General features: G+C 32.1%; 2 protein-coding genes across 6 annotated transcripts in view; one reads left to right on the forward strand and one right to left on the reverse strand.

Moving 5' to 3' along the window:
- The window catches only part of LOC127727385 (elongation of very long chain fatty acids protein 5-like), a 31,286-nt gene extending 30,987 nt beyond the window's left edge, over positions 1-299 (reverse strand). The window contains exon 1 of the mRNA XM_052234763.1: positions 227-299. Coding sequence (XP_052090723.1) covers positions 227-229 — 3 coding nt within the window. The 5' untranslated portion in view covers positions 230-299. The remainder of the gene's footprint in view (positions 1-226) is intronic.
- Positions 300-465: 166 nt separating this feature from the next.
- The window catches only part of LOC127727506 (Rieske domain-containing protein-like), a 38,349-nt gene continuing 23,047 nt past the window's right edge, over positions 466-15,767 (forward strand). For 2 of the 5 annotated variants that reach the window (XM_052234777.1, XM_052234773.1), the window contains exons 1-4: positions 466-1,431; positions 6,860-6,989; positions 7,900-7,934; positions 14,191-14,271. In XM_052234777.1, coding sequence (XP_052090737.1) covers positions 6,863-6,989; positions 7,900-7,934; positions 14,191-14,271 — 243 coding nt within the window. In that variant the 5' untranslated portion in view covers positions 466-1,431; positions 6,860-6,862. The other 3 variants (XM_052234775.1, XM_052234774.1, XM_052234776.1) reach the window with 3 other exon arrangements.

The raw sequence follows: 15,767 nt of genomic DNA on the forward strand, positions 1-15,767 counted from the left end.
TAAGTTTACCTGTTTACATCGAGCTAAGATTGGCAAACATTTAAGCAAACTATTCATGAACTTTCCTCTTGTGTATAAATCAAGGAACATGATGCTGCAAGCCAGCATCGAAGAATGAAGAAACGTTACTAAACTGATAAGTTGAGCGATATTTTGAAATGTTTCAACTGTTTATACAATTGTGTTTTTAGGCAAAATGTTTAAGAAAATGCTCTATCGTTCTTACCATACAAAATCAGTGGTATTTGATATTATTCGTGTAGCTACGCAACTCTAACATGTGCGTCCTGTCAAGCCGACAAGCGTCATCCGTAACAATTTCACTGATTGGTTAAAGTTTACACTGACTGATCCTTCCACACCAATAGATTTCTCTGTTGAAAAAACCGTTAGGGCGAAAGTTCACTTTATGTGCCTTGAACTCTCAACTGACCTTCCTTCACACAAATATTTGGGTCATACAGCAATGTGTCCTATTAGTGGGTGTGAGGCGAAAAAGGGAAAGTAGTAGGTTTTCAAGCCACAGATTGTGCAAAATAAAAGTCTCATCTATTTTGTTAGGATTTATCAGACACATAATTATTTGTCTCTGGATTTATTAATTTGATTCAAGGGCAGGACTAAGGTTGGATGAAAGGGGGTGTATTAAATTATTCAAACTTTCAAAAATACAGAAACTTATTTAAAAATAAGAAGAAGCGGTATGATTGCTAATGACACAACTCTCCTTCAGAGACCAAATGATTTAGATAGTTAGTAACTATAGGTCACCGTACGGCCTTCAACAATGATAAAAAAACACACCGCATAGCAAGCTATAGAAGGCCCATTTCAAGTAAAAAAAAGAATATTTTTTCTGATCAAAAGGCCCTTTATCATGTGTCTAAGCTTCCTTGAATATTCCACTGGGATTAAACACTAAAAAGGCACAGATAGAACTTTTTGATGTAAAATGTTAAAAGTTGCTTTACAAAATGCCTTTGAACAGAAAATAAAAATGAAAAATGTGGTCTCTGTACTCGCTTTCCCGCTACAATACAAAATAAATGAATTTGTCCAGTTCATTCGTTTATAATAAAACTCTCCTTACATTGCAAAATTTTTAATGATAGCATTTTCTACATTAACTATGATTTCAATTTATTTAAATTTTGTACTGATGATTTAAGATCAAATAGCAGAATGCTCTCATCCTAGATTAACAGGAAAGTCAACAACTACTAAGAAATTAAACCTGAAGTAAAGTATAAGTCTGCACACCTTTCAAATTTGTGCACTGGATTAACAAACAGTTTAAGTGCAGACTTTGAAGATGCACACATATACAGTACAGCAATACCACTATGTCTAAACTACCCTGGCAAAAAATGTTTGGACTCAATAGTTTCTAATATCCGGTACGGTGACGGACCATCAACAGACAGAGAAAAGGTAGGGTTTCTGTTTATTTATCTGTTATTTTTATGATATTGAAGACTATACATACACATATAACTATTTTCGATTGTGAGATGTAATATTTTCTACAACCATTCTAGATTTATGGAGAAATAAGTAAAAAGGCGCATCAAAATGGTGAATTGAGTGAACCTTGCCTCAAATTTGTTTTAATTTCTCGTTAAATTGTGCACATTGTACGAAATGAAAGATACGGAAAGAAAGATATTAACATGGAGATTGCAAGACTAGTCACTTTTTAACACCTCAATATTTGTATTTCTGTGCATGCAACGAAAGAAATGGGTCATGTCAAAATGGAAGAACCCGGTTTTGTCAATGTTGTTGACTACATAAGGACCCGGTTTGTCTTTGTATAGGACCCGGATTTGTTTTGTTTTGAAACCACATATTGATGAAAAACAACGTTAACATGGACCTGAACATTGTCCGTCAAAGGAAATTCAATATATGAGTCATATATATGTTATTGTAAAACAAACCTGTCTTGTTAAAATTTATTTTAAACGGAAACTTTTCGAAATATGGAGAACACATTTTTCGAATGCTATAAGTATACCTTATTGTACTTATCTTTGAACTATTAGTTTCAATAGAATATAAATACTTTATAGCATGCACTTACATTAATTCTTTTATAACATTATGATGTTTGTTTGTTTTCTTTACTAGTATGCAACATTTGATGTAAAAATAAGAAGTTGTGATATGATTGTGTTACCATATCAATTTATCAAAAGAGTAAAGCTAGTATGCGCTACTATACTATACACTAAATGTTCATTATAAAACAAGAGAATAAGACAAATGTATATGCATGCAGAATCACCCTAGAAAATGAATTTCCATGCAGGGTAAAGGATCACAATAGCAATAGTTTAAAATCTTTTTACACCTCCTTATAACTATTATACTAAGTATAAATTAGTATGATATTCTCAGGCCATCCAGAAAATGCAATAATGATTATTTTATTAATAATTCTATAAATAAACGGTTCTTTTATCTCACCATTGTGCAATGATTATCGTACATTGACAAATGTTCTACATTTTAGTTGTCAATATGAAGGGGTGGATCAGAGATTTTTGAAAGGCTTGCATGACTAATCTGGCTTTAACTCTCACTTTCTATACAGATAAAGATCATTGTTGCAATTAAATTGTTTTCTTAATGACTGCTTTAGACACAAGTATGCCTGGCTAAGGGGGATTAGTTAGTTCATTCTGAAAATCAGTGAAAATAACTTAAATCTTCTCCCTAGTTGGGTTATTTTTCATCATACATTTCTTGTCAATATTCTAGAATTCAAAATGATTCCAGATTCAAATAATTCCTTGTTTTAATGCTCTAAATAGAACACTATAATAACAGGCATTCTTAAAGCATTAGTTAAAAAGCATATAAAACAGTAAAGGTTAATAATCTAAAATAACTTTCAATATATTATTTTTGATATGTGCTAAAAAATATGAAAATGGTAGGGTGGCAAGATGAAAAGGAAAATGGGCACAAAAGGTGGATACTGCACCCTGTGTTAGAATGGTCTAGCTGGAACACTGTGGGGATTTATGGGTTTCTGTCTTAATGATGAAACATAAACTCCACATGTCTATTTATTCATATGAATTTTTTACAATAATAATATGAATATTTCAAATATTCCAGAGAAATTATTTACTGTAAACTTGGCTTGTTGGCTAGCTTAGGCTAGCTGATTTGACTACCGGGGTAGCAACCAAGTTTTAAAAAAAGGTGTAGGTTTGTTTTTGTTTTTGTTATTTTGGCCAAAATTTTGTCTCTATTTCTTCAGCTTATGATTGTATAATACCTCTTTGGTATCTTCTTCTTTATGTTGCTATAGTAATAAAACGTTAAAACCAGTTTTACGTGAGTTATTCAATAAAATTAAGTTATAGGGTTCCTTTGTTAAACTTGCCCTTGTCCATTATCATTTGGTTAAGTCTTTTCAGGAGTAAAGTATTTAATTATTTTTGACACAGGCTTGATATTTTTTTGCTGTTATTAGTTTTTGTCTCACCTGTGACGAAAGTTGCAATATGCGAGACTTAGGGATTACTATCCAGCGGCGGCAGCAACAGCATAAACTATTTGTATAAAGCTTTATATTTCAGATAGTAGAAGACCTGGATGCTTCATGCCTTGTATGCAGATACCTTATGTTACGAAGTTTCCGTTTACCATATGTTCAGTGTCCTTGACCTCATTTTCATGGTTCAGCAACTGCTTGAAAAATAATTATTGTTTTTTTGTCATGTGATTTTCTCACTTGTTTTGAGTTATAGGATAACTATATTTGGTATATGGGTTCCTTGCAATGTCTAAATGTCGGTCAGGCAGAGTTCACCTGACCTTGACCTCATTTCATGGATTAGTGATCAAGGTTTAAGTTACGTTATTGGGTTCGTTTCTCAGATACTATAAGCAGTAGGTCAACTATATATGGTGTATAGAATGATTGTAAGGGGCACATGTCAGTCTGGCAAGTTTCATCTGACCTTGACCTTATTTTCATGGTTAATTGGTCAATGTCAATTTTTAGTGTTTTGGTTTGTTTTTCAAGTACTATAAGCAATAGGTCAACTATATTTGGTGTACAAAATGATTGTAAGGTGTACATGTCTTGCTGGCAGGTATTATTTGACCTTGACCTCATTATGATATCATGGTTCATTGGTCAATGTTAAGTTTTTGTGTTTTGGACTGTTTTTCAAATACTATAACCAGTAGGTCAACCATATTTGTTGTATGGAATGATTGTAAGGTGAACATGCCTATCTGGCAGGTATAATCTGACCTTGACCTCATTTTCATGGTTCATTGGTCATTGTCATGTTTTTGTGTTTATGTCTGTTTTTCAACTACCATAAATAAGCAGTCAGTCAGCTATATTTGGTGTATGGAATAATTGTACGGTGTGCATGTGTTGTCTGTCTGACCTTGACCTCATTTTGATGGATCTTTAAGAATGTTAAGATTATGTGATACTTGTAGTAAAACCTTTATCTTTTAACATGAAATCAATGGTCAGTAAAGCAGGCGAGATATTTCAGCATGTGCACTCTTGTTTGTTAATATGAACTTCTACAATTTACATGTTTTTATTAATGGAACTGTATTGTTGAGTTGCTGTTTCAATGATGCCTCCATTACATTTCCTGTTATTCATAATGTTAGGTGATATATTCAGGTCATAATAGGATATAATTATTGTGGAGCCTGTGACATTTATGTCGTGAAAGTGAGACATAGCCATCCTATATTCCGTCGTCGGCGTCAACATTTAGGTTCAATCTGTGGTTAAAGTTTTTTTTAGACATCAATTACTTTTTCAAACCTTCATGGGATTTTATGAAATTTGGACAGAAGCTTGTTTGTGACCAAAAGACAGTATCCAGAGCAAAATTTTGAAAATATTTATTTTCATTTTTCTGTATTTTACTGATAAATGGACTTAGTTTGGGTTTTTTTACAATTAACATTCAGGCTCAGTCTGAGGTAAAAGTTTTTTTTTACAATTAACATTCAGGCTCAGTCTGAGGTAAAAGTTTTTTTTTTACAATTAACATTCAGGCTCAGTCTGAGGTAAAAGTTTTTTTTTACAATTAACATTCAGGCTCAGTCTGAGGTAAAAGTTTTTTTTACAATTAACATTCAGGCTAAGTCTAAGGTAAATTTAGTTTTTTTTTTACAATTAACATTCAGGCTCAGTCTGAGGTAAAAGTTTTTTTATACAATTAACATTCAGGCACAGTCTGAGGTAAAAGGTTTTTTTTACAATTAACATTAGGCTCAGTCTGAGGTTAAAGTTTTTCAGTCATCAATAACTTTGTCAAACCTTCATGGAATTTGATGAAATTTGGACAAAAGCTTATTAATGACCAAAATACAGTATCCAGAGCAAAATTTTGAAAATATTCTTTTTCATTTTTCCATATGTTACTGATAAATGGACTTAGTTTTTTTTTTACAGTTAGCAAGTAGATACTGTCTGGAGTTAAATTTTGTTACAGATCAATTACTTTGTTAAACCTTCATACAATTTTATGAAACTTTGGCAGAAGCTTTTTTATGATTAAGAGACAATGTTTGAAGCAAACTTTTGAAAATTAATTTTTTTTCATTTTCAGTAATTTTCTGATACAATGTAGATGGACTTAGTTTTTTACAGTTAACATTTACAGACAGTCTGGGATTGAATTTTTTGACATGATAAAATTGTGCACCTTCTTGGATTGTTATTTAACTTGGACAGATGCTAATCTTCAAGACCAAGAAATAGCATCTAAAAAAAAAAGTTAGATTTTTTTTTAAATTCTGTATTTTACTGATAAATGGACTCACTTTTTAGGTCAACATTACACTTTTACACTGACAGCAGCAATCACAGGCGGGACAAGGGGTTACTGACCCCTTAAAAATTTTTGAATAAGTTGTGACACTTTTTTAACTTTTAAAAAATAATTCTGATAGGGTTCAATTTTGTAATTTTGGAAAACATACACATGAATAAGTTAAAGGTAGCACATTCCTCTTTCTCATTACAGATATGTAAATGAGGTTAATATCAAATAATACCCTGCAAGATTTTTCTCTTTGCAAAAAAAATTGAAATAAGAAAAACTGACTAATAAACTGCTTTTACATCTTTTTAGTTTGATATTCCTGATCACAGCATAATGGCTGATTCACGACAGCTATGTACATGTAAGACTGGTTTTTAAATTTTTTTTGAAAGCAGGAGTTCAATTTAAAACTTATTAACAGTTTATTTTTGCTGTTTCAAAGGAACCGACAAGCATTCATATGAAAACATGACTTTAATTAAGTCATAGAAAATTGTGTCACTAAATAACATTACTATATAATATACAAAGGTAACCATAATACACCTAATGTATAATACTTTTAAGTATATGAATTTGAAATAAGTAAGCCATTTAAAGGTATGAGTCCTATTTTCTGACGTTTAAACTTGACCTTGAATATAGTCTACCTACTTCACTATATGTATATGTCAGTAATCTGAATTTAAATAGCAGAATTTTGTTAACCATAAGGTATATTTTTTTAAGTTAGATTTATTGTTAACAAACTGATATATTTTCACAAAATCTTAGGTTAACGTTATACCATACAATATAGAAGACCAAAATCAATGTAATCCTAAGAGGGGAAAAGATTAAGTTTTTAAGTCTCCTTAATAATAATAATGTTGATAATGATCAGGTCACACGAAGTCCAGATATTATATGTATATGTATAATTACTACATGTATATCTGCATGGAATCCCAGGTAGACATTACATTATGTGTATACATATGAAATAATGTTACCCAAAATGTCCCTTTTGTTAATATAGAGTATTTTTTTTACAGAAAATGGAAGTGTTTGCATGCAAGATCACTGACCTTGACGGAGATAGGAAAAGGTTAAAGATAGACAATTATGATGTTATCATATTGAGACACAAAGGGATATTCTATGCCCTAGACAGTTTCTGTTACCGTAAGTATTGATTGGAATAAATATTAGTAAAAAATTCAATCATACAGCCACCCAACATCAAAAGATGACCAAAATAAACATCTAAAGGTCTCAACATGATTTCCATTGACAGACATGTGCCCTCACTTACTAGCTTTGAATAGCTCTGAGTCTAGTGAAGTTCTACAGTACCCACAAAGTGATTCATATAATGACCACTCTAACTGGTACTCAGTGAATGATTGTGAGGCAGGGTGATTTGGGGGACTGCACTCTGTCATATAATATGAAGATCACCAGAACCAGCTGCAAACTATTTTAACAAGAGTGATTTTAACTGAGTTGCCTTTTGTGTGCAAATTTATAAATTATTAATCAAGAACATCAGATATTTTTCACCAACACCTTATTTTTAACAAAAAGCTGACAATCTATGGTTTTGAAAAGGAAAGGGAGTTTCTCAGCTACTATCTCATCAAGTTGTAGAGGAAAAACATCCTAAAGTTTGAGGGGCCTCGGTGGGCGAGTGGTCTAAGTAGTTCAACTACTGTATCACTAGCCAGTCAACACTGAGGTGAGTTCGAATCCCACACGGGGCAGGTGCATTCGACTCCAATCTTAATTGACTAGGATTGTCAGTTTTCCTTCTGAAGGTCTGTGGTTCTCTCCGGGCACCTCGGCTTCCTCCACCAATAAAAACTGACCGCCACGAAATAGCACAATAGTGCTGAAAGTGGCGTTAAACACCAATCAATCAATCCTAAAGTTTGAAAGACGATAGACAATCTGTTAATCACTATTTTCCTTGGCAACATCTGAGAAAAACATGGTAAAATTATCACACAGAAATTTCAAAGGAAAATTTGAGAAAAAGAGATTAAAAAGTTTTATTTAAATGTCCACAATTCAAATTTACAGAATTTTATTTCAGATGCTGGTGGACCACTGTATAGAGGTGATATTGAAGTAAGTTTTTTCAGATTTCAAGAAACCCCAAAGATTGACTGCAGCAGAGAGATAGGGTCATCCTTTGGACTTCTCCTGTTCTGGCAGTAAATTCCTTGCGAAAGAGGGGCGTCTGTTTAGCTGTTTGGGATGTATCAATACACATGCAGTCATGTCAGGTGGAAAATGTGAATGTTAAATCTGATGCTTCATGTTGAAAGAGTGCCATTTCTGTGCTTGGAAAGAATCCTTGCAACATCTCCCTGAGGGGTCTGTAGGTGGCCTGTTACAAGGGAAAATTTCTGTCAATATCCATCATACCTAATTTTCCAGTTGTTGTCCAAATCTCCCACCCTTCAACAACCAAGTTGACCCATACCTTGCAGATCCTTCCTATTGTATTAATTGTTAATTTGTTCTTGTCCTGAACATGCATCATACATGAAATATTTGCCACTGAACATTAAGCAAACAACAATCAATCAGTCATCCAGAAAAAAGTTGACTGCAAGTTCTGAGCTTGAAACTTAATTCATAACAGAATTTTGCTAGTTAAAAGAAACCTATAACATAACAGGACAACTTAGCTAGTTCTAAAAACTTCACCTAAAAATGAAAAGCTTAATTGGAACGCAAAGCCCAAATTAAAATTCCTTCAGTGAGTCTTGCTTGGTACTCTGAATGCAAATACTGTCTCTTAGCATAGGACATTATAAGATGCATTATATGTATTTAGAAGATTTTATGGAGAGATTATCATGTGTTTCAAACTATACCAGGTCTGTCAATTTTTCTGAACTATTATGCATGAGATTTTGTTGAATAAGATTTCAGACAACACACTAAAAAGCGATGTTAGATTGAAGTTAATATTTGTTGCCTTACGTTTCAAATGGAAGAACATTTAAGATATTTTACTCTTAATGAATTGGTAAAGCATACAATTGAGATTCAAAATTTTCCCTGCTTAAAATAGCATTATTCAATATGTTAATCAAATACATAAAAATGAGTGAAATTTTTGTACATTTCTTGTAAAACATGCAAATTAGAGCGTGAAAAATAAGTAAAAAAACTTTGTCCTCACAGTATTGATATGTAGGACATGGGAAAGAATTTATCCAAGGAAATTTTTTGTGGTTAATGAAAGATTTCATTCAAGGAAATATTTTCTTCAAAATTTCACATGATGAGTACTAGTTCCAGAATAGCTTTATAGAGAATAACAGTAGATTGATTGTTGGTGTTAAGTGCCACTTTCAGCACACTTGGCTATATCATTGTTGGTGTTAAATGCCACTTTCAGCACACTTGGCTATATCTTGTTGGTGTTAAATGCCACTTTCAGCACACTTGGCTATATCATTGTTGGTGTTAAATGCCTCTTTCAGCACACTTGATTATATCATTGTTGGTGTTAAATGCCACTTTCAGCACACTTGGTTATATCATTGTTGGTGTTAAATGCCACTTTTGCACACTTGGCTACATCATTGTTGGTGTTAAATGCCACTTTCAGCACAATTGGCTATATCATTGTTGGTGTTAAATGCCACTTTCAGCACACTAGGCTATATCATTGTTGGTGTTAAATGCCACTTTCAGCACACTTGGCTATATCATTGTTGGTGTTAAATGCCACTTTCAGCACACTTGGCTATATCATTGTTGGTGTTAAATGCCACTTTCAGAACACTTGGCTATATCATTGTTGGTGTTAAATGCCACTTTCAGCACACTTGGTTATATCATTGTTGGTGTTAAATGCCACTTTCAGAACACTTGGTTATATCATTGTTGGTGTTAAATGCCACTTTTGCACACTTGGCTATATCATTGTTGGTGTTAAATGCCACTTTCAGCACAATTGGCTATATCATTGTTGGTGTTAAATGCCACTTTCAGCACACTAGGCTATATCATTGTTGGTGTTAAATGCCACTTTCAGCACACTTGGCTATATCATTGTTGGTGTTAAATGCCACTTTCAGCACACTTGGCTATATCATTGTTGGTGTTAAATGCCACTTTCAGAACACTTGGCTATATCATTGTTGGTGTTAAATGCCACTTTCAGAACACTTGGCTATATCATTGTTGGTGAAGGAAGCCAGAGTACCATGTAAGACCCAGAGACCTTTGACAGGAAAACTGGCAAGCCTTATCAATTAAGCATGTACTCAAACTCACCTTGCTAAGAGCTAGGTTAGAACTCACTATCTCAGTGTTTACAGACTTGTGATCACTGTAGATGTACTTCATAGATCACTCGGGGCCTCGTTGGCCGAGTGGTCTAAGTAGTTACTACTGTAATCACTAGCCAGTCAACACTGAGGTTGTGAGTTCAAACCCCGCTCGTGCAGGTGCACTCGACTCCAATCTTAATTGACTAGGATTGTCAGTTTTCCTATCGAAGGTCGGTGGTTTTCTCCGGGCGCTCCGGCTTCCTCCACCAATAAAAACTGGCCGCCACGAAATAGCCCAAAAGCGGTGCTTAAAAGTGGCGTTAAAACACCAAAAATCAAAAAATCAAATCATAGATCACTCGGTCACTGAGGCCCAAATATAAAAAAAGATGCTAGCTCAAATCAAAGACTTAAAAAAAAATAAGATCACTCAGTCACTGAGGCCCAAATATAAAAAAAAGATGCTAGCTCATGTCAAAGACATAAAAAAAAAATAAGAGATGTCCAAAGAACATGGATGTAAGCAACTATAATTTTTAAAGTAAATAAAAGATCACTGTGTTTTCACACAGATTTAAAACCTTATCTATAGCATCTTTAAAGTGATAATGTCTAGGTTACATTCTAATGGAAGAATAGGCTAAATTTGTGCCATGTTCCTAGTGATTACCTAACAAGGAATTGACACTACAAGGAAACACTTTCATGGGGAATCCAAATTGATAGATATAAGAAGATGTGGTATGAGTGCCAATGAGACAACTCTCCATCCAAGTCAAAATTTATAAAAGTAAACCATTATAGGTCAAAGTAAACATGTTTATAAGTGCATTTTAAGGCTTAATTGATTGCATAATTTAGCTCATATTTTAATGTTTTATATTTTTCATCACATTTGTAGATATTTGATATCATTCCTTAATGGATTTGACCTTAAGCTTAATAAGAGACCTTAAGTTTAAAGGCAATTTTAGTTATGATTACTGAATAGAATGCTCCAAGTATTTTACTACCCCAAAAAAATCCCTAAATTATATATTAAAATTTTTTAATAAATCAACTCACCTGTATAAGTTGGATGAAATGAATCTCAGGCTCACCTAAAAAATGTGTACATGTATATCCGTTTAGTTGATTTTTTCTAGCCAGGAATTCAGATATAAATTCAACCAAAAATAGTTTGAAACAAGAGAATTAGGTGTTTTTCAAACAAATTTCTTTTGACTACCCTTTCTAAAATCAAATAGATCCCAGATAAAAAATGCACATACAGGATACTAAACCAAGATTGGTAAATGAATGACAGTACAAAATCAGAAACAATTTAAAAAATGTTAACTTTGTGATGGGGTATTTTTCCTATAAGTACACTCTACATCGCAGTGTGTTATCATCTGTTATAAGTGAAGGACAATAATGTCATAATATATACCATGGTGTTTTTATTCATTTCATGATAACATGATAAATTAATTAAAAAATGCCCTATGACTTTTGTCATGTACATTTTACCTTAGATTGTCCATGAAATAGACCACTGATACACTAAAAGATGAAACATATTGATTTATAGATAACAGTGCATTACTGAAATGTACTATATATTTCAATGACATATCTGCACTTTAAATTTACAATTTAAACATAGTTTATCTTGTCAAATGGTCAAATTTTAGCCTTCGCATCACAGTGGAACTGTGGCTTCTTCATCCATCTATCCATAAGCATCTGAAACTATTTAGTCATTTGTTTTAATATTTAATTTCAGATTAATAAGGATCATTATAATGAGACAAGATGTTGTAAAAGGGATATATTAATGTCATTGTCCATCTGTAACACTGTTGATACTGAAGAGTCCCAGTTTATAATCCAACTTTATCAAATACTTGATCATGGAGAAAGCTTAACCCTTTTTAACGGTTAAAGGTCAAATATCAATGTTACAATATGATTTTGGAGATAACCTCTTGTAGGCACTGTTAGCTTCACTTGTGTAATCTTCATCAAAATTTGTTCAATGCTTGTCTATAAGGAGAGCTTGAACTGTAATTTCAAGGTCAGAGGGTTCAGTCACAACTCAACTTGAAAAATAAAAATTTGTAGACCTTATTATTAAACTTTGGTATTGCTGTGCAGAGCCGTTTTTGAACTCTTTTATATCAAGGTCAGAGATGACTGGTCATGAATACAGTATGACTGAATGGATTTAGATTTTTATTATTTAAGAGAAAATGCACCTAGGCATCAAATGAAGTACATGGAGAGAATATTTAAATCCTACTTACAAGGTCATAGGTCAAATCATGTCATTTGAGGGTATCATAAAATTCTAGTCTTGCATCCAATCTTGGAGATAGTCGAAGATAGTCTAAATCATCTATAATTTCAAAGACTGATGTCAGACTCAAAGGTCAAGCTCAAAACATGTAATGAGAGATTAAAGCTGGCAGATCACATAGCACTTAAATCACATTAAATCTTTACTATAACTAACACCAATGACAATGGATGTTTAATAATTGAGAGAGAAATTTTAAAGTCAATATCTTACAATGTATATCACCTGATAGAATTGATAAAAAACAACCATTCAAATTTTATCTGATGTGGAAGGAATGCTCTTTTTCATAGTGTCCTTGCTTTTTTAAATGTTTCTGCAAATTTGATACAAACTTAACAAAACTGACTCCTCAGACACTACTGCCAATAGCTATTTAGAGGAGGCAACTTTCAGCAAATGTTTGTAAGAATTCTACACTTATTTCTTTACCTGTACTTTAGTTGTCAAGTGAGGATAATAAACAATTTATATATGGTTTGAAGTGAGGATATTAAACAATTTATATATGGTTTGAAGTCAGGATAATAAACAATTTATATATGGTTTGAAGTGAGGATATTAAACAATTTATATATGGTTTGAAGTGAGGATATTAAACAATTTATATATGGTTTGAAGTGAGGATAATAAACAATTTATATATGGTTTGAAGGGAGGATAATAAACAATTTATATATGGTTTGAACATGTTGAAGTGAGAATAATAAACAATTTATATTTGGTATTCTTTGTCGAAAGCTCATTACAGAAGCAATAATCATTGATATGAATAATTCGTTAGATAACAAAGATAAAATAGTTTACATTTTGCTTTTTCTATCATTCTTCATTAACTTAAATTTTAACACAAATAACTCTGCAGTAAAGATCTTTTCTATATCTGAAGGTTTTTTTTTAGGCTTTACTATTGTCTGTTTTATATTAATAAAAGGAGATGTGGTGTAAAAGTCAGTGAGACAGCAAATCAACAACAAAAATAACCAAAGACATCTAGATGGCAACATATTCTTCAAAAATTAACAGGTGTCCATTCAAAATGCCAAATTGAAATCTGCCTAAGTTAAAAAAAAGTTGTGAATAATTAAACTGTGATTAAACTCACAAAAGGATACCCCATGCTCCCCCACAAATTGGATTATCTCCCTCTTTAACCTGTTGGACAAAGATTTTCATCCTTTAAGCACATCCAATGTTTAATAAATATCCATCCAGCTTGTAATGACCACTTACAATGCTAATTACTTGGGACAGGTACATGCACATTTGGCAGAGTTTCAGGCAAGTGGTATTAATGAAAAATGAATACCTTACTTGTCTATACATATTATGTAGGGTGATCTTATCATGAATTTTCACTTCCTGTCTGTCCACAATACTTTATTATACGTATAGGTATATATATTTTAGGATGTTCTTTATATATCACTGTATTATATTTGTAAATTTTATAGGATTTCAAATTTGAGTATAAGAGATATTAGGTGCATTCCTCTAAAACAGCAATCCAACAATACTTGTTCACAAAAATAAGTGTCTAGAGCTCATCATATAGTTTGCAGAAAGTTAAACCAGATTTGTAACTCATTCCTTTCCAATTATCTCAATTAGCGGAAGAACTAAAGTGCTGCTGCAAAAGAAAAAAAAACAATACTATATCTAACCATATGAAAATGCTCAAAGTTACTGAAAGAAAGCAGAAGATATTTTATTTGCAGTCTATAATAAATAATTTTTATTCACATTTCAGGATATTGGTAACCATTCCTGTCTTGTTTGCCCATGGCACAGATATAAAGTGACATTACAGACAGGAGAAAATTTTTACCAGGTAGGTATAATAACCTATGAATCTAATAACCTGAATGAGACTTACAGCATTCTTAACGAAAATCAATGTAATCTAGTACCATCAGTATTTTCCAGATGCTTATTACTATTGATTTGCTGTTTTCTAACATAGTTATTCATGTATAATGTATAACAAAAATATTCAGTGTTTGGTTTTTTTTGTTATTAAATACAACACACATTGTATAATCAGGCTTATGGTGGATCAAGTATATATTACATTAGATAGAATATTCTTATACTTTGCCAAAATGTAGATTTTACCATGCTTTTTTTCAAAAATATAATAAAAAGTATTGGTCCCCGTGCTATTTTTCAAGCTACAAGTCATGCAAAATTGTCCAATTTTGCAAAGATTATTCATGAAAAACTTTTTTTGTAAATAAAAAAAAATTTATGGGATAGAATTTTTAAATAAAATATGAGAAGATAGGTTTTATAACATGCTACAAGTAAAAAACGAAAATTTCATGAGCAATCCTTATAAAAAATTTACTTTTTAGAGTTATCTCCCCTAGAATAGCTAAGTTGAAAAATTGATTCGAACAAAAAAACAAATATTTGGTATTAGATAAAACAATCTAAATAATGCAATAAATTACTTATTTTTTCTTTGTTCATCAGTTTTACACATTAATTGCCAATCTGACTCATCTTTTAAGATTTAAGCAAAGAACTACCGATTGTGTACTGCTATTTTACAATCCAAGATGGCAGTATACAGTTAATCTACCTTAAGAAAAATAGGATAGAAGTTGAGCAAGTAATTGCAAACTCTATCATGACTAAAAAAGAGAACCAACCACTTTCTAGAACCCTACTCTCATGGTGATTGACTGCAGTTATCTGCACTATTTTATTATATTCTTGGACCATTTTGCTTCTTTAAGAATAACCGCTCATTGTAGATTTTATAAATTATTCTAACAAAACTGTGATATTGCATCATTTGTATTTACTTAAATGTTCTTGTAAGCTTATGAGATAAAAAATGGACACAACATTCGCGCTTGATACAGGTCTGAATTTGGTCTGTAATTAAATATTTGACACATAATAGGTTTCTGACACAGAATAACTGTAGTCAAAGAACTTAGAATTGGTTATATGATTTGAATTTATATTCAATTTTTTGCTTTTGTGCAATACACTATGCTGTTGCAAATTGACCCCCCCCCCCCTTTTTTTTTGCAAAAAAAAATAATATTTGAAGAAATTTTCTTTTTATGTTCTCCAATCTGAAATGAGAAAAAAAATTGTTCCCCCTTTTTACCCCCCCCCCCCCCCCCCCCCCCCAATTTTTTGTTTCACCTCCCCTTTTTCCAAAAAAAAAAAATTCTTTCCCTCAAGATATGGTCATTATCTCAATTCAAATTTCCAATGGAGTTTGCAACCATAATTACCCATTTAAATACATCATAGAAGTCTTAAAATAGAAAATGACATACATAATCATGTCTAAAATTAGTATTCCTT

This window comes from Mytilus californianus, unplaced genomic scaffold, assembly GCF_021869535.1.
Source record: "Mytilus californianus isolate M0D057914Y unplaced genomic scaffold, xbMytCali1.0.p SCAF_1, whole genome shotgun sequence".
Taxonomy (NCBI): Eukaryota; Metazoa; Mollusca; class Bivalvia; order Mytilida; family Mytilidae; genus Mytilus; species Mytilus californianus.